The sequence below is a fragment of the Myiozetetes cayanensis genome, unplaced genomic scaffold, assembly GCF_022539395.1.
Source record: "Myiozetetes cayanensis isolate MyiCay16 unplaced genomic scaffold, myiCay2020 scf3, whole genome shotgun sequence".
NCBI lineage: Eukaryota > Metazoa > Chordata > Aves > Passeriformes > Tyrannidae > Myiozetetes > Myiozetetes cayanensis.
In genome coordinates, this window is record NW_026087521.1 from 36,222,580 (window position 1) to 36,242,817 (window position 20,238).

The window sequence follows — 20,238 nt, forward strand, 5'->3', positions numbered from 1 at the left end:
TATATCAATTTATATTAATGGTAATAGTAAAAATTGTTGGTTTTTTTCTTGTTTTGAAGGCTGCTTTAGGATAAATTGCTTCAATTTAAACCATACAATGTAGTCCTGGGGTTGCTCCACACATTCCCATGAAGTATATATTTAGAATACAAGTATTCCTCCAAATTTTAGAAGTCTTAGTTGAAGGCATTACATTTTATTGAGACGTGGTTTTTCGTTTTTCATTTAATTAATAATTCTGACTAGCTTTTTTTCAGCAGTAAATATGAAGAATACATTATTAAAAAAATTAAATTATTTTAAAATTATTATTAAGTTTCAGAGCTGGTAGAGATGGTTAATCTCTTGTGAACTTGGTGACTTCCTTGAAGTACAATCTGTGTCTGGCCAAAGTCATGCAATCAGGCTACCCATCAACCCTCATGCAAATCTGCCAGAAGATGAGGAATTGTTTGCTTCATTTGATAATTTGTCCTGATTTTAACAATTTCTGTTTCATTTTGAATCTGAATGCTCTGGCTTTAGATTCCTCCTATTTGTTCTTTCTTTGTGCCTGTTCCTGCTACAGCACTGATGAGCTGACCACAGTGAGCTCTTTACTGCCCTGTGCCCTAATTTTAAACTGCATGGCAAATTCCAATACTATTTTATCAATGCTATGCACTGAGGTAAAATAACTTCTTCATTACTTCCTTATTTCATATCCGGGAATTACCTCCACCCTTTTGCTGAAGTCATATACTTAGATATCTGTTAGGTTTTGACTCTGTAATTCTTTACATCAACTAAGAGTTAACAATTTTATATTCTTTACAATGTTTCTACTTTTCAGATGACAGCATTTTATACAGTTTTTGCTGGCTACCCTATTCTCATTACTGTTTATCACACTGACAGTGCCACATCACTTCAAGTTTGATTAGCACTGATTTTATACTTACTTTACAGGCCATTTAGGAAACCCAAAAAGCCCTAAAGGAAACATCAATTTTCAAAGACACCTGTCTCACTGCTAACTACTCTGAATCACTCATCCAATTCTTGATGCAGTGAATTTGTGGTTTATTGCATTATAAAGCAATTATTTTTCTGATCGTTAACATGTGGTGCTAAGTCAGGAACTGGAAAAAATTAGCACAGCTATGACATTACCTTTGAACAGTCAAGCCTGTACTCTCATCTCAGGCTCCTTTGGTGTGACCTGTTTTTTACATTAGATTTTGTTGACTGGCACACATAATATTTGAATGCTTCATTTAAGTATTAGTCTTTCTTTTGCATCATTACTTTTCTTCATATCATCATCTTCTTCTCCCCACAGGGGAAGGTATGAATGCCATGGTGCTGTAGATGGGTGTATCAAGGCCTGTGTGTGTATAGAAGGCTGTGCAAGCCTGTGTGCAACAGGTAATTATCATTTCCAAATAGTTGGTCTGCAAACAGGCTGGTTGCTGTTATACAGATGATGATTTGGATGAAGATATATAGTTGGTTATGTATGCCTTCCATGATTCAAAACAGATTTGCTCAGAGCAGCTCATTCCTATCCTCTCAGATAATCACTGCTTAACTAAAGCTCAGTAGCACTGAAACCAGTATGTCCCTGAGAAACTCTGTTGGCACCCGTGCTTCCTTTCCATGTTCCCATTTCTGCTATAAGACCTCTTGGAAAATTTACTGGCTTATCAACCAGTAAATAAAACCCTTTCTTCTACTATTACTGCTGTGACTGACCCACAGTCAGCAAAATGCAAGATCTCACTGCAGATCTGCTTGCACACCACTGTCACTGAGCAGAGTCTGAGTGAGCCCACGCTGTCACTGACTTCCCTGTCTCCTGCTGCACCACACAGCAGCAAGTTACTCTGGTGGAAAATTTCATCCTTTATACACTCCACGAAGTAAATATAGCACTGTAGTTCTGTCCTTGAAAGTGACTGTTTCTGTGTTTGAAAACATTGTCATGATTGTTTAAATAAGGTTTGCCAGCACCTGGTATTACTCTATATAGTTTATGATTGCCTGGGTCCCATTTTTACTTTTTAAATTTTGACCAGTCCTTCCTTCCTCTGAAATTTCTCAGGTCTGCCAGCATGTGTTTAATGTGTTTAAAATGAGCATTTCCGCTGGATTTTTTTGTTTGTTTGGTTGGGGTTTTTTTGGTTGGTAGTGTTTGGTGGTTTTTTTGTGTTTTTTTTGTTTTTTTTTTAATGTTTTCATTCTTAGTACAGTTATAACATAGATCTAGTAAACAGACTTCTGGGGAAGGGGAGTTTTGTCCTTCGTAACTCTGACACCTTAAAACTTATTAACTTTATAAGCCCCGGGCTTACCCTGTCCTAGAGGGTTAGGGCCTCTCACTCAGAGCCAAAACAGAGCCTTTGCCCCTGCAAATGAAAACACCAAGAGCAAGGGGTCAATGAATGGTGGAGCATCTGTTTTCAGCAAACATCCAAGATACCACTTGTCAGTGAGGGGATTGCATGGGGAATGATATTTGGCATTGCCATTATGTGTTGCTGTGAATGTATGAAAAAGATAATGCAAAGTGGCAAAAAATTCAGAACTGTTTACCTGGGGGAAGGAATAACATTTACAGACAATTCCTATTCAACATGGAGAATTGAACTTTTAGAAAACACTCATCTTTTTCTTTACAAGAAAAAAACCACAGTTGTTCATTGTTGGCATTGTTTCTTAGCTAGAAATCAGATTCTATGTTTTACTTATTTCTAAATTAGAAACTAATTTCATGCTGCACAAAGCATCCAAGGGCACTACTGAACCTGTCAAGTACATACCCTCTGGGTACTTGAAGGCTCTCAGCAGTGAATGAGTGGGTAAAATACATTCAGAAAAGTCCCCCTCAATCAAGATTCTTTCTGAATTATTTGTTGAGGATTTTTTTCTCTTCAGGTTCACATGCATTACTCTTCATCTTTATTCGTTATTTTCTGAACCTGAATAGCCATCTTTCTTTTTGACAATACTGCTAACTTAATTTTAAGTGGGTCTTTGTTGTTGTTGTTGGGTTGGGGTTTTTTTCCCTATTTTGATTTCTTGCTTTTTTGGACATCTTGTACTCTTGTGGACATTGATCTTATAAAACTGTATATTATTTGGCAGAGATTTTGTACTATGTTTCTTTTCCAAGTAAATCTGATAAAATCAGAGCATTTTACTGCAAGTGTGACAAATTGTGCTCAAAAATATTCTCCAAGGGAAAAAAAAGGAAAATATAAGACTGACATTATTTGCAAATCAACTGCTACCTTTATAATTTACAGGAAACTTATAACTGTCGCAGAAATCAGTTATGTGTTGTCCATGGCATGGGAGGTGATGCTTATGCTTTTATATGTTTGATCAGTTAGAGTATCTCCTCTGACAGCTACTGCATGTACTTCAGTTCACAGTGGAATTAATATATCTAATATTTTTATAAAGAGATCTGATAATGAAAGCTGGAAGTAGCATATTATTTTCACTTTCAGAGATGACACCACCTGTGAAGTAAAAGACTTGAGTAAGATCACAGAATCACAGAATATTCCTAAGTTGGAAAGGACCCCCAAGAATCATTGAATCCAACTCTTATTACCAAGAATGATAAAAGGTCATGGCAATGGATACAGTGGTGCAATTTGTTTGCACCACTTAATATAGAATAAATACAGAATATTGTAGCATCTTTGCTACAATGAAAAATGTCTTGAAAGACATTTTTCGTGCAGATGTAATCAGCAACACAGCTAACACAGAAGGTCTGTAAAAGATTTTTAGGAAGCTGTGTAAAAAGGAGAAGCATACTAAATTAAAGGAAAAAGAGCCATTCTCTTCTCAAATTCACTGAAACAAAAGAAACACTTCCCAAGTTAAAGTAACACCATTAAAATAACTTTGTAACTGTCACAGATATTTAAACCTGCAGATTTTACAAAGTTGTGTATCAGATTACAGTGAAATATGACACTTCATGTAGCTCTGACAGAATTTTCTATTATCAGCCAGATCAGCCTTCCAATTTCATTTAGTACTGATGATGGCTGAAGTTTTGGAAAGTACAGGACTTCTCATACAACAAAATCAGTAATTACAGGTTCCAGACAAGAGAGAGGAGAGCAGAAATGGTAGGATACTGTAGTTACTCACAGCAGCCTACTGTCAGTGGGAATGCATCGTTTGCCTCTGCACCACAGCAGGGGATTCTTGGAGAAATGGTCAGCCAGAACTGAGCTTCATTTGGTGCCTTATGTTTTGCTGTGCCCTTAGGTCAAAAATGCTGTCAGGTGCATTCAGTGCATAGACCTCATACAGGGTGTCTCTCATGCAGCCCTTTCCAAGGCTTCAGCTCTCTTTCTCACTAGAAGATAGCCTCTATTTCAACTACAGTGTTCAGTATAGTAATACATTCAGGACTGATGAAAAATCACCCATGCAGAAAGTACCCTTTTAATGAATAAGATGTAACAGATATATGGATCGCTTCCATTCAAAGAAGAACTGAAAAGTACAAATCAGGCATATTCTTCAATTTAATCCCCTGTATTTATAAAGAATGTATGTAGAACCTGCTTTTGTTGACAACAGTAAAAAGCTGTAAGTGTAAGAAGGTTTTTGAAGACAGCATCTCTGTGTCACAGCAGGTGCATTTGCCAGCAGTTACCCAGGAAAGCCTCAACCCGCTGGGCCTTGGAAGCAGCTTGTGCTCATAAACATTGATTTCCATTGTCTCTTGCAATCTTAATCTGAACTCCATTTTGCCTCCTTCTTCTGTTCAGCCTAAAAGGATAACTAACATGCCAGTCAGTTTTATTGCCTGTACACAGAAGGTATGACTGACAGAAGCAAGCATTGCTTTCCAGCAAGACAGTATTTTTACAGTAACTTGCTGAAAGCACTTACAACCTAATAAAACTGGAAGTTTATTTAAAGAAAAGATGTGCCTGAAGATTGTGTGTTCATTGATTTTTTTACATTGTCCCATTTCCTTAATTTACTAAAAAGGTTTATTTTATTTACATCTGGAGGAAATAAACTCAATACATTCTGTGTGTGAATGTAATGCTTCTTGCTGCAAAAAATCTGATCTTTGTTCTCCTGGACGCATTCTCTGTTCATTCCTCTATTCTTTCTCACACAACAGAGCATTAATGCTATCTGACAAAGGAAAAGGAAACTGCACTATGGAGCCTTTTCATAACCATTATTTTTCTTGCCACTACATGATCACTAGAGAGAGACTACGCTGCCCACAGTCGTTTGGATCGGTTTGTGAGGATTGCTTTTAATTAAGGAATGATAGCCGATTTTACAAGGCAGTTATCCAATTCTTGTGTATGGAACAGTGCCGGACGCCTACAACCGAGGAACTCGACAGAAGAACGTTCTTGTTGTGCCTTTTTACTTACCTGCTCCCACATCCCACTTTACTACGGACTTCTATTTTGCAAACATTTAGAGACCAGCGTAATACACTAGTGTAACGTAATCCACACGAACGGGGGCTTTGAAGCTGGAACAAAACCCGTGCCCGTGACGTTTATAGCCTGTTTGTCAGGGGCTTTTGCTTTCCACGGGGAAACGCTTGGCAGGTACGTTCGTCGCACAAGGAAGACTTAATTTGACATTTAAAAACAAACCCACCCGCGCGTGCGAGACCTGCCCCCGTTTCCAGCTCCGAGGAGGAGGAGCCGCCCCGGCCCCGCCCCCAGGAGGCCCCGCCCCTCCGTGGGCCCTGCCCCCTCCCGCCCGCCGCCGCCGGGTCCCCCTCCCATTGGCGGCGGGGCCTGCGCGTGACCGAGCGGCGCGTGACGTAGGAGGAAGGAGCCGCCATTAGGGCAGCGGGGCCGCGGCCGCGGGGCAGGTTGTGCTGCCGTGTTCCTCCCCCGCCTCCGTCCCCGCGCTCTCGGCGCTGCCTTTCCGTCCCCGCCAGGCTTCCTCCCGCTCCCCCGGGGCCCCCCGTCCCGGCGGGCGGCGGCGGCCCGTTGATGTGAGGCGCGGCTCGGCGGCGGGGCGCGGATGGCGGCGGGGGCCGGCGCGGCGGCCGGGGGCCGCAGCTTCTCCTTCAAGGTGGTGCTGCTCGGGGAGGGCTGCGTGGGCAAAACCTCGCTGGTGCTGCGCTACTGCGAGAACAAGTTCAACGACAAGCACATCACCACGCTGCAGGTGCGGGCCGGGGCGGGCGGGGAGCGCCTGCCGGGGTGGCCGGGCCGGGGGGGCGATGCCGGTGTGGGGGTCCCGTTGTTGTTCTCCGCTCACCTCGCGCACTTCCCGGGGCAGCCGGGCCGTGCCTTGTTCGCAGCTTAGCGGAGCCGGAGTAACCACCGCCGCTCGCTAATGGTGGCTGTCCCAGGCCGAGTTCTCTGGAAGCCAGTTTTCTGTTTCGTTTCACGCCTCAGATCTAAGCTTGCAGTACTTTAAGGCCTTGTTTCTACTCTGCATGCTAACTACTCCTTTTTTCCAGTTATATATATGAATGTCTTCATGTGTGTCCTGGGAGGTATGATGCGAATGCAGTTTTGTTATTGTAATCACTGTTAGTGGACTGATGACTAAGTGTTTCATATGTGCTGCATATCTGTTAATCACAATCTTCCCCATGTTCTCAGATCCCAACACTGGAGCTGCCTAAATACTGCTGTTCAAAGAGAAAAGCTCTCACAAAATGCTTGATGAGATTAAGGCTTACGACTTAATAACAGAAAAGATTCTTAAGGCTTACTTGCTTGTCACGATAGCTCCCTGAATTTTGGCCAGATTAGCAGCAGTGCTGTCTGCTAATTTATAAAGAACTACAAAGTGATATTCCACTTATGCAATGTGACAGGGTGTCTGCTTGAAAGCAATGTTTTTTTCATGACCTCTTAGTGATGGATGGCATGGTACAGAATAAACTGCTTGTATTGTACATGGTGTCAGAAAATATGTTTTGAACTTAGTGTTATGGGTGGTACGTTAAGTCTTTCGGGATGTGTCAGCTTGCTTAACCTTTTTATTTGTGGTTACACCAGTTGCACAGCATCTTTCTTAGCAGTTGGGAGCATGAATGTGGAACTGTGGGTTTTAATACATACTGTCACTTCGTGGGCCACTAGTGGGTTTTTAACTATCTTTGAGGTTCTTAAAGTACAGAAGAAATAGCAGGTGATGCTGAAAAAAAGAGCTTTAGGGTAGTTATGTGCTATTCTCATGTATTTAGGGGAAAATTCTTAAACTGGGTATCTCAGAAGTATTTAATAGTGAAACTTCCCCTAAAACCAAAGAAGCATTATAGATGCACTAGAAACAATACAGTGAATGTTTCTTAAACAGATAATGTTGTTCTAGTTTTGCAATGAAGAGCTACAAAGAGTATGTTTTAAACTCTGTTACCCTGTGTTCGTACTCAGCTTTTGGGTTAATCTGTTGGTAGGTTTACTAGGCATGGTGTGGTATTTATGGCAAAGCTGACTGTAGCTCTGATGCCGCAGAAAGTATTTGGGATGCTACAGATGTGACTAATAGCTTGTAGGTGTCAGAGGTGAGGCTGAAGTGCAGCGTTGAGCAAACAATTATTTAAAGTGCAACAAAATGACGATGTGTAGCTGAATTCTCATATCCCGTGTAAAATGAATAGGGCTGCGTAGGTTGTTATGTGATGTAGTGCGTGTTTGTTTTTTGGGGTTTTGTTCTTTAAATCTGTAGTGGAAACCCTTAAATTATAAATAAAAATGGGTTGAAATTCAGACTTGGGTCACAAATGTCATAAAATGCACCTTTAAATTGCTCCAAAATGCTAACAGGAAAATATCTGTAGATAGTGTGGCTCAAGAGCTTCTGGTTTTGACTGTCTGGAAGGTGTGTGTAAAGGAGTGGAAGCATGTGCTCATATTCATACTGAGATTTTATTTTTCCACTGTAATTAGGTTTCTGGTTGCTACCTGTGTCTTCTAACTGAATGCACAATGTTTCTCAAGTCATTTGCTTTTCTGTTCTGAGCCTCCTTAACCACTGATACATCTTATTGATCATAAAATATAATGTCAGTTGCTGTTGAACCTTACCATGCATCATGTGCACGTGTGAAGTATTATCTTTTTTTATTCCTATTTTCCTACATCATACAGTTCTAGAACAAAGTTGAAATAAATTCCACTATTACATGAAAATATTCCTTAAAAATAAGAGAAACTAGGTTATCTCATGAAGCAATGAAGTATCACATTTGGAAAGCATCCTTGGTTTGTTTCCTTTTGAGATTAAAGGCTTAGTCTGATAAGTTTACTTTGTTTCATGGAAACAGTTCAAAGTATTGTAACAAATTCCTTTGTTCCAATAAAGCCAAAATTAGATAAATACTTTGCTCCTGGTCCAGCTAAGGAGTGACAGTGATGAATCATATGAAAAGATGACTAGATGTTGAGACAAGAGGCTCTCCGTCCACAGTCTTCTCTGACTTAAAAAAGGAAAGTATTGCATAGTGCTTTATTCCAATATGCTTGCAACAGAAAGGGTGGTGAGACTGAAGCCTTCTGGAAACTTCACTTAGGATGTTATTCTACTGTGAAGTTATTCTGTGTACACCCAAACAGAAAAGTTTCTTTTGTGCAACAGAAGACTTAAGTAAAAGGGAGCAAGTAAAAGGGAGCAGTTTCTCTTCTCTCCACACCCCCCTTCTCTAAATGCTTGCTGGAGTGAACTGGAACTGCCTTCAATTTAGGAAGCTGCTGGGACACGTTGCTGTAGTTGTGTCAAGTCATGTACTTAAGATATTGATAACCTGCAGATGGAAATTAAGGTAGCTACTGATTGACATAGGAAAAGATCTAGGTGGAACAATGTGGAAAAGCTAATGCAGGAGAGGTAGGGGGTTTTGCAAGCAATGAATACAATCCGTAACCTTGTAGTTATCAGATCTTGTTGGAATTGGTTCCCATTGTTTGAAATATTGAGGTCAGTGCTCTCATATTGATATAATAATTCTAAGCTATGAGTGAACTGTGCTAGAATTACTCCAGTAATAAAGTTACTGTCAAACTGTTTTTTTAAAAACAAGTAGATACTTTGTTAGTTAGTTACTCAATATAAATACAACTTCTGAGTACTGATCTCTCGAATGTGTGGAGGACTTCAAAATATCCAACAAAAGAGAGCTGCTGATATGGTTCTAATCATACTATAGAGATCCCGATGACTTTGCTGGACTTGCATAATCTGGAAGAGCTGTGTTGGCTTTTAAGGTACTTGGGGACTGGTAGAAGACAAAACAAGGAACTTCAGTGCTATGTGCAGTGTTTGTACCCCTGGCCTGCTGCTGTTGAGTATGAAACAGTCAAGGGCAGGTGACACACACCTGCTTTTATTCATTGACTTCCAGGAGAATCTCTTCCAGCTGGGTCTTCATTGTGTTCTATTCAAACCCCTTTGTCAGGTCCTAACAGGGTCTAGTGAACATGTGAAACTGAGCTCTTAGAAGTAAGAATTAAAACAAAGACAAGATTTCCTATAGACACATCAAAAGATTGGAATTTTAACTCTTATAATTGCATTATCCTTATTCTTCTCAGTGCCTAAGTATTCTTCAGACCAGTCATAAGACACTAGAGTCAAAAATACCAAAGTTAGAAGCTTCCTTCAAAGAGTTGTTTGAAATTACTTATCTTTGAATTAACTGTGGGTTTGTCTATCCATGAGTTTTTGAAAGTTGTAGCAAAGATTAATTTTCATAGTAATTAAATCAATACAGAAAGGAGTTACTGATTGTAAATCAAGCCACAACTCAGACTTGAAACTGCAGTACTCAATTTGGTAATTTTTGGAGATTAGAGAAAATGTTGAATCCTTTTTGATGTGTAATTACCCAACACTGTTCTGATTTCAAAGGCTTTGACTGTGAAACTTGGTGAAATTTGGAATCTTGGCAACTGACTTTTTCCCTATATTATCTCAAAATAAAAGTTAAGACTCCTCCTTACATGTTGGGTTCCCTGAATTTCTAAAAGCTGCATAGTCCTGCTGTTCAAGTGTGTTGTTTTTTTGTTGGTTTGGTTTTTTGGGTTGTTTTTTTGTTTGTTTTTTCCTCACCTCGAAATGAATGAAGGGGTGGATGTGTTTTAAAAGGTTGATTTGTCTTCAGTATGTTTGCCACTGTGGATGTAAAATGCATTTTACTGGTAGTAAATGCACCAAACTTACCCATAACTTTTAAGAGCAGAGCCTGCCAACTGTATTCTTCAAGTATATGGACACAATAAAGAAGAATGAAGCATTTAATCTGCAGTGTAGAACTGATGGTTTCTTGCAGCATGTTCACAGAGCTTTCTGCTCATTACTAACGATGACTGCTTCAAATACTGGGTTCCAGCCTTGTTATCAGGTGAACGTGCTTGTAATCAGGGTATCTGCTATAGGATGCTGTCTCTCCTTTTTTGACTATGGGCCCAAGACTTTAGATAGACTAAAACTTAATTGGTACAAATTCATCAAGTTGTAATACAGAAAACAAGTACAATAGCCCAATGGTAAATACCTTGTCACAGTCTCCTGCGGTTATGAATATTTTTGCAGGAGATGCTAAAAAGCCTTACTTGAATGTAGGGGTCTTCTAGTACTGGGGTATACAGAAAATGGAATATTCTATTTTTTGTGGTAAAAGACAGTATTCCTGTCCAAAGCTGTAGTACCTGCGGGATTGGTGATGCTGAAGCAAAACTGAACTATGCAGATGAACCTACACTAATATTTGCTCTGTCAGATAGGAAATACACTTCTTCATGGATACTAAGTTCTGTGTTTTTAAATATAAATTCTGTTTCTGTGAAGGATTTTTCTGCCTTTTGGTGCAGAAATGTGGTTCTAAACCCTGTGTGTGAAATTCATGTCGTCTAAGCAGATTTGTATTGTTGGTGTTGTGACAAAAGCAAACAGTCCTCAAAAGAGCTTCTCCTTTGAGATTTGCAATACAATATTGAATACTATAGTACAGCAGATCAATAAAATGTTGTCAGGTGAGCTTGATTCATTGTACTTAAATGTATCTTCTCTCCATATGGCCCAATTGTTGCTGAATTAAAACTTCTGAAGTCACCTCTAAGTTTTGGCTTTTAAACCGTAGTGTAGTAGAACAAATTGTGATATGAAGACTTGGTACTGATCAGATAATCCTCAAGGACAGCTAGCTGAAAGCTATCAACTATTTTCTATAGAGCTTTTGACTAAAGAATTTGCTACTCTACTGTTGAGATGCTTGTTTACAGGTTTACTAGAGGATCAAGTTCATTTAACACGCTACCTGGAACTTTTTCCAGACTCTTGACTCCTATGTCCCCTTACTGTAGACTGAAGGGGTTAATGGTTTTGTTATTTTGAACACAATGGTTGTAGTGATGAGTTCTTTGCTATCTGCTCTTGGGAAATATCTCAGTGTTTTTCTTCTGGTCTGTTCATCAGACTTCACGGAAAGCTTTGGTGAAAGGTTCCAACTTAAATATGAAAAGTTTTTTTTTTTTTAATCATCTCACCTTAGGTCATACAGGTGCCAGACTTGATATTAGCAAAGTGTCTGAAGAGCAGGAGCTGCTCTAGCAATTGAGTGTTGGATGACTTTAACTGTAATGCAGGCAGCACTCCAGACATGTACTTTGACAGCAGTTTAGGTTGGTGTGAATTGAACTGTTGTGGTCTTCTGTGTATCCACTGGTTGCTTGTGTAGCTAAACAGCGAGCTGGTCAAGCACCTCATCTGGCCCATGACACTTTCCACATATGTGACTCTTAGTTCTATGGCTGGTCAGTGCTCATACAGAGAACTGTTGAACTGCTACAATCCAGCCTAAAATAATCTGTGGTGAGTGTGTCGTAAAATACCACTGTGCTTATTTGAACCCAAATGCAGCTTGATGTGAAACTGAAAGGAAAACTGAATATAATTGAAGGCAGAAACCAAAAGTTAACCATTGTTCTGCTAGTCTTCAGAATGGGGAGAACAGGTTCCTAATGCATTAATCCCTTCAGACTCTGTTCTGGTCCATTAAAGTGGTATTAAATTTATATCCCTTTTTAGCCTATGAATTATGGACTGGATAACAGAGGTGGTATTTGAAAATGGGGATCATGTGAGAAAACCAGATCTACTCAAGTTACTGAAATTGGACTAACCTTGCAATATGCTCTGGACCTGTAAAACATGTCCAGAAGTTAATGTAGTTGGTTTCTGAAGCAGCTTGTATGCTTATTCTGAGGCTTTTCACCTCAAACAAACTAAAGCACAGAACCAAAAAACAGATGAGGGTGAGTTGTGGGCTCAAATTAGAGGAAAAAAAGGGGAAAAGTTATAGACAAGGAAATTTGAGGAATACTGGTGTTCCAAGATGTTTAGTGATTAACTGATACTATTTGTTTGTTCTGGTAGCTCACTAATAGTAAACTACTTTGCCCAATTCGTGCAAATTAAAAATCCTGTTAGGCTGGTTTCTAGCCAAACTCATGTACTCCTGTGAAATGCTTTGATTTCAGCTTAGATTTAGCAGTGTTGTGAATTCAAACTCTTCCCACACAACTCATCCGCTCTAAATCATTCAAAACAACAGCAAAAAGATGTAGTAAATGACTGGCTTAAGCCAAATTTATTTAGAACAGACTGTTGGCAAATTGTAGTGAAATGACTAACTGGCTTAGTATTGACTCAGCCTTCTGGCTTACAGAGTATTTTGATCTGGAAATTTGTCTTTTATTGATTCAGATGTTTTTATTAATAAATTAATCTGAAGTCAAATGGAGCATTTGGTATGTAAAACTTAACTCTAATCTGTTTTGGTTTCCAGGCATCTTTTCTTACAAAGAAGCTAAATATTGGTGGGAAGAGAGTAAACCTTGCAATATGGGTATGTTTGCTCCCCTATTTTTTCTCCCATAGCTAATTAGAATATTTTTCTGAGAAAAAATATTTAGGCTTACTATATCTCAAGTGTTAGGCACTTCTTAATAAAGTAAAATTTGTAATTATTTGTAGTTCCTTGAAGTATTGTTTGCTTTGTCTTAAATGCTAACAAGTGTATTTTAAATGCAGGATACAGCTGGTCAAGAAAGATTTCATGCATTGGGGCCTATCTACTACAGGGATTCCAATGGCGCTATTCTAGTCTATGATATAACAGATGAAGACTCTTTTCAAAAGGTACTGGACAGCTTTTTACATCTGTGTGAGATGTAAACCGATTAAAGGGTAATCTGTGATGTGTAACTGGGAATCCTCTATTTTCTGCAATATATATTACATTTGCAAATTTAGACTATGGAATGGAAGTATACACATGATTAGTATTCTTTTGAAGGCAGACCTTTTCAGTCTACTGATGTTCTAGCAGGGTTATTCAAAGAACACCAGAGAATTAGATATGTGAGTTACCTGTGGCAGGCTATAAACATGAACTAGTGCTGTCGTTATAGTATGCCGTACTGATCTCTACTGTATAAATCAAATTACTAAAAGATATTAAGTGACATGACTTTTTACAGATCTGAGAATGCTGGAATTGCAATACAACAACATTATGTTCTCTGTGATAAGAGATATTTGTACTTCAATTCCTCATCAAAACTTAAAATTTGATGTCTAAATATTTAATAGCATTATTAATTGATCAGTTTGAGCAGTGAATTTTTTACAGTCCTGTGTCAAATCTGTGCTATCACTCTGTGTTCAAGCTGAAAACTAGCAACACTCTTCTGAAGTTTGATTAGATTGTGTCAAAACCCATGGGACTTCTGTGTAGAGACGTAAGAAGTTGTGGTTTTATTGCCAAGGATTGGATTAACAGTGATAGAAATAGTGTGAGGATGCAGTTCCACAGCAGTTGTAACTATTTTAAATAGTCTGGTGTAGGGCAAGTAAAGCAGTTGTGCTAGGAGTTATTGTACTAGAAGTTAAACACTTACCTTGGCTGGCAGAATTGTGATGACTTGTGAGTTTACTTCAACTTGTGCCTTTTTTTACTAAGTAGGGCTCAGCATAAACTCTGTGATACCAAAACACTTACATTTGCAGGAAAAAAAGAGGGATGACTAATATGCAAAAGTTATTGCATGGCAGTTATTGCACACTGTATCATGTAGCCTAACTATTTTTAGGTTCTTGAAATGATTGCCTCTCTTCATGATTAAATTCCCTTAAAATAGCAGTTCCTAAGTCAGTGCAGTGATCATACAACTTCAAAGAATGACAACAGAATTGTTGTCATGATATGACAGATACCTTACCATCAGCTGACTCGACACTCTTGTCCCATCTGTTCTCTCAGGAAACAAACATCTGTTCTAATCTAACCTCAGTTCAGGTGCCTCTACTTTTAAAGTACCATTTGTGATCTGTCAGTAAGTGCCTGTTGATAAAAGATCTCATATTTGACCTAAAGTGGCCCATGCAGTGAACTTGTTCTTTGGAGTGGGGCTAACACAAGTGTGGTGAGTTATATTTCTGGAGTAATTGAACCATTTTACCTGAGTCAGTTGCTCTTAATTTCGCCTGTGAACTAAAAGCTGCTGAACAAGAGACATATAGCTATATTTTTACATCCATGTTGCTCTAAACATGTTTGGTTCAAGCTTAGAGGAAACAGTTAATGAAGGAAATGGGATAGTTCCGCATAGCCTAAGCTAGTATGTATCCAGTGAAAATAAACTCGCCTCCCTTCGTTTTGCAGGTAAAAAACTGGGTTAAGGAATTAAGAAAAATGTTGGGAAATGAAATCTGTTTGTGTATAGTAGGTAAGTCTTTTTCAGCATGTGATTCTAATGACTTAACTGGAAAGATCTGTTTTGATTAATAGCATCTTCCAAACACTGCTTTGGCAGCTTGTACATGTGAAGGTACAGACACCTGCAGACTGTAGTTTAATAAAATACCTCAAATGTGTATTATCCTTCTTTCAGATACTCAAACTCATGGTATTTACTGTTCTCAGTGCTTGTCTCTTTTCATAATCAAGTGCTTTTGGGGTGGAGATAGTCCTAAAACTTGGATATTTCAATGTAAATGGAATGCAACAAAAATACTGGGTTTAGGTTTAAATCTGATCTAGCTATTAAAACACTTTCATGAGATTAGCTATAAGGACATTTCATACAAATTACCACTGCAACGCAGGGAAGCTGCCAATAAATCAAAAAAGAAAAGCAAAAGGTTGAATTGAGTGGCTTATATGGAGGTATCCTGGTATCTCTACAGAAGTAGCACTTCATCTTCGCTGTCTGTAAATGCTTGTGTGAAAGGAGGTTCTCAAATCATGTCACTCCTCCAGATTAAAACTTGGGTAAGAGCTGGTCTTTACTGGGACAGCTTGTGAGAAAATGATGGGGTACAATGGTTACATTTCTGCTTTATTTTGGGGTAATTTTGGAGTACAAGACTTGAATTATTAACTTGTTTCCAACAGGTAACAAAATAGACTTGGAAAAAGAGCGACATGTTTCGGTGCAAGAAGCAGAAACGTAAGTCACACCAATTATTAATAGAAACAGTCATTGCAGAGTTATGCTAGCGTAATAAACTTGTGATGCTGCTAACATAGCACCCAGCTAGCCACTGCTGGTTTATGCCTGCTACTTGTTAAGTGTTCTGTTAGTGTCCAAGTCCCAGTTCCCTTATTGACCAAACTGTAACTTGAGAATTGTATGTGATTATAGTCAACATTTGCAGTTCAAATGCATTTCTAGGCATGAAATTTTATTAATTTTGTCTAGTATGTTGCATCAGTCATGACAGTTTTAAACACAACTCCTTTTTTTATATAAAATCAGCATGTGTAGATTAATTGTGAAGTCAGAATAATCATCTTACTGTTTCATATAAAGTGGATTAGCAAGATTGAGTCTTTTTACTACAATGAAGCTCGGCATCTGCATTTCTACAGGTATGCTGAATCTGTTGGAGCAAAACATTATCATACTTCAGCTAAACAGAACAAAGGAATTGAAGAACTGTTTCTTGACCTTTGTAAAAGTAGGTATTATCTAGTTTGTTGGTACAGAACTCATTCATAAAATACAACCAGAAATGTTTTTAAGGCCATGTAAAAAAATGCTTTTAAGACCAGAAAAGTTTTAATGTAAACTACTACTAAGAACTGACTTCATTTGAGTCTACTTCAAACCACTTGTAATACTTAATAGCTCTGGAAGCTTGATGTATGGATGCTTACAGTATTGCGAATTCACGCTGTCATTTGTTGGAGCACCAACTGCTGTTCCATTTCCAATGCGTAAGTAGTAACCCAGATTGAACTTCATATAACTGGTCTCACCATTGCCTGCTTCAAGCCTTCTGTTTCAACTCTTCCAAAGATCTTCTCAGATGCTGTCAATTACAAATCATAAACTCAAAGCTGTAATGGTGCAAATTTTACACTGCAGTCTAAGCAAATAGTGATGATGGTATGTGGGATAGAAATGTAACAAATGGAGGTTGTCCTATTAATTGTGTTTCTATGATAGGAGAACTTAAAGAAAACTTATCCTGCATGTCTGAAAAGTTGGTTAGGGTTTGTTTTTTTGTTTTGGAGGGTGGGTTGTTTTTGGTTTGGGTTTTTTTTTTTTTTTTTACTGGGAGGGTTTCTTGTTTGAAGTTGCTTACTCCAGAATATCTGAGCATCATAAAGTCTCCCTTAGTTAACAGGAGCTGCTGCATGTTTGATGCTTTAGAAAGATTTTAATATGTTCTTACAGCTATGCCTGATACCTGAGTACTTAGTTCTGCATAGCAAATAGGAGAACCAGTCTTGCTGAACTTTGTGCATGTAACACAGATAGATTAAGATCTCAAAGTCTTGTGTAAAAATGCAGTGGAATGCCATCTAATACATTTCTTTCTTTACAGGAATGATAGAAACTGCTCAAGTGGATGAAAGAGCAAGAGGCAATGGTTCCAGTCAGTCAGGGATGGCAAGGCGAGGTGTACAGATCATTGATGATGAACCACAAGTACAGAGCACTGGAGGGTGCTGTTCTTCTGGATAATTATAAAACTGTGCATCACTGCCCTCTCGATATGAAGACTGCCATATTCCAAGTCACACATTCTTTACCAATGGAGTAATAGAATTAACAGTATTTAAAAATAATCACATGTAACACTGCAGAGACCTTAAGTGCTAAACTAGTGGCGTCTGTGACCAGAGAATTGGCATTTTCTACAGTGGTTAACAAAGCAATTACCAATGGCCTTTTTACATATTTTTCTTTAATGAGGAATAATATGCATGTAGAAAAGACCTACTTAAAGGCTTCATTTATATTCTTTTAAATCAGATCATTATTTAATAACTTATATACATTGTTGTTGGAATGGTATACGTTTTTGCAGCTCTTTGTATTTTGTGGTAGATGGAATTGTATCACTTCTAAAATGCAAATTGATTTTTTTTTTTTTAAATTAGCAGATATATGAAGTAATATTTTTGCAGGGCCTCCACAAGCCTATAACTCAACTACTTTGATATATTTTGTTCATCCTGTATGCCAAGCTGGTAAAATACATTGTAAATTACATATTAAATATTTTATCTGCTTTTACAATTGCAGGTGCAGAAATATGTACATCAGTCTTGTCAGTGATTGTGAAGTGAATAAGTCAGTGAAAGATGCAAGCTTCTGATGTGTACTGTTGAATTACTCATTCTAGTCCCCCTACCTGAAAACAACTTTGTTTTGGGTACATCCATAGCTACAGCAGTTTTTTAATCCATTTCTGGCAAGCAGCAGTATTTAGAGTATCCCCTTATTGGGAAGAGAATGCGTCTTTGGACTTCTGTTTAACATTGAAGTGTTTGACTCCCAGCTAAAACAGTCAGTGCATGCATATACCTTGCCTCTGCAGTTACTTTGCCCTCTCAGAACACCCCTTGAAAGTCAAAGCAACTTAGCCCTCATCTGTCTGGTAGCCAGTAAACCAGATGCATGGGAAATTCTTTAGCTACTTTAATACGTTTGTGTCCCAAGACAGCATTATAAACTATTCATGAACATCCATTTTTTCCCCTGTTTTGCAGGGCTTGAGTGAACAAATTAATTGGCATTAACTAGAACTGCTTCTGATTTGCAGTGATTAAATGGAAGATGTGAAACTTGCCAGATGTAGCTGTAACTTTGGGGATTCTAGGCAGAATTGAACTTATGCCTGACTTACTCTTTCTCCTGTGAAGTGTTTTGAAGCCTACTTAAGTTTTGGGAGGACATTTTTCAGAAAAAACATGTATGAACTACTATCACAAAGGAACACCAGATGGTGGTAGCTGAAACTTCAAAGTGTTTTGTGCTCTGACTTTTTTTTACTTAAGTTGTCATGCTTGGAGAAACAGTAAAGGTGATGTCTATGACGAAGTAGAATATCCTTGGCCTTCCTTTTTCTGAAAGGTAGAATTAGTATGGCATATGAATGCATTGAATGGTGTGGGTATGTTCTGATACACAAAAAGAGTAGTAGTAGCAAATTAGTCTGATGTGTAAGAGAAGTGTGCTGTCTTGAATCTGATTTTATTTTCTCTGAAATAATAGATGGCTTTCATACAGACTGATCCTGGTGCATTTTTTCCCTTTCTGCCTTAACTGTGGTGTAGATACATTCTCTTAGACTACCATTGTTGTGCTCTTCTGACATGATTGTATGCATGATGGAGAAAGGTGATATGTTCGTGCTAGTGAAGGTCAAATTTCTTGACTGTACAGAGCTTTGATGTAAATCTAAAATTCGTGATTATATGTGTGTATATGTAGCAACACAGTTAACATTCTCATATCTAACAACAGTGAACTCTGACAAATTGAAAACCAGGTCAGTTTGATCTAAAATCAGTATCTGACAGTCAGTCTTCTAAGTGATAAAATAGTGATATGAGGAGTGAAATTGGCAAAACTTGATGTTCAAGACTGGAGTCTTGTCGTTATAGGAGTTCCAGATTTTTTGATTCAATTTTCATTTTTTTTTTCAATCTCTGAAAAAAAACCCAAACAATCAAACAACCCAACCTCAACTAGACTTAGTTGAAGCTGTGCATAGAATGCATCTTTCTGCCTGCAGCTAAAAGAGTTGGTAGTGTATTCTATGGTAGGGGTGTTCCATGTGACTTGTGTCAATTATAAAACTAACAAAGATGTGCTGATACTAACTCTTAAGTCTCTTACAGAATTAAAACTATTACTGCTGAAAACTTAGGTGGGAGTAAGGAAGCCTACAATTTTGTATTGCTAAAAAGGTTCGGGTTGCTACTTGGAAAATGTTTTTAAAAATAAACTCTCAAGTTACTTTTCTTCCTTAAGCTACAATATAAGAAATACTCATTGGAAACCTTCTTGTCTAAGCTGTGGTTTGGTTGGACTTCATTTATGAAACTTATTCTGCAAAGTACAGGTTTTATTGTTATATAGCCTTACAAAAGTATAGCTTTGTGAAGTCAAGGAAGATGGTTTCCAAGAGAGAAGTGAAAACATTGAATTGTTTATGCTGATTAACAATAAGACTTCAGCTATTCATTGTCAGCAGACAAAATACCACAGTTCCAGGAAAAAGCATTTTTACCAAAGATACCGGGAATGTTCTTTGCATTTGATATATAGGAAAGCAGAAGTAGCTTGGGTTTCTGTATTTGAGCAGGATCTTACTCAAGTAACCTGGTGTTATTGCTATGTGGTTTGCTTTTTAAGGGTCTTGTATTTGATCTGGATTGCCTAGTTTGTACATCTGAAGGAGAACTGTTTTCTTGTTGCTGACTTAAGTGGCTGAAAGCGAGTAAGCTATTTTTCATTCTTCTGAGAAGAGTGCAAGAGAAGTACTTTATTGTGGGACAGATAGAACCAGCCAGACACCTGCTTCAGCATGTGTAAGTCAACACTGAGCACACTTCCTCGGAGTAAATCTTGACAAAGATGACTCGCATACTAAAATAAAGTGGTCTGACTTGCTACAAATACTAGAACAACTTGTAAGGACTTGCTCGCAGTCTTGATGCTGCTGTTATGAGTACATGAGCTACCTATGAAACTCTATCACTTGCTGAAATAAAATCTAACAAACCAAAGTCCAACCACTTCAATGGAGCAGTATGTATCTCTGCTAGGAGTTATTTATGGACACTATATACTGCTCTTAGACTATAGTTCAGAATTTATAAAAGACATGATAGACTGGTTCAGACAAGGACATTAATAAATTCAGATGTGCACTACCTGGAGGGGAGCATAACTAGCTGTAAAGGTTGGGGATGATGAG

The 20,238-nt window shown here is 38.3% G+C and overlaps 1 protein-coding gene across 1 annotated transcript; it reads left to right on the forward strand.

The window, feature by feature from the left end:
* Positions 1-5,860: 5,860 nt before the first annotated feature.
* On the forward strand, positions 5,861-18,547 carry RAB21 (RAB21, member RAS oncogene family). The gene is made up of 7 exons (XM_050324072.1): positions 5,861-6,168; positions 12,803-12,862; positions 13,048-13,155; positions 14,681-14,744; positions 15,413-15,467; positions 15,890-15,978; positions 16,852-18,547. Exons 1-7 carry the CDS (start codon positions 6,022-6,024, stop codon positions 16,989-16,991), a joined length of 663 nt encoding a protein of 220 aa, XP_050180029.1. The 5' UTR covers positions 5,861-6,021; the 3' UTR covers positions 16,992-18,547.
* The last annotated feature ends 1,691 nt before the right edge of the window (positions 18,548-20,238 follow it).

Coding starts and splice junctions, on each gene's coding strand:
- RAB21 (XM_050324072.1), top strand. CDS start 6,022: ATGGCGGCGGGGGCCGGCGCGGCGGCCGGGGGCCGCAGCTTCTCCTTC. Junction 14,745..15,412: donor AATCTGTTTGTGTATAGTAG/GTAAGTCTTTTT, acceptor TGTTTCCAACAG/GTAACAAAATAGACTTGGAA. Junction 15,979..16,851: donor GTTTCTTGACCTTTGTAAAA/GTAGGTATTATC, acceptor CTTTCTTTACAG/GAATGATAGAAACTGCTCAA.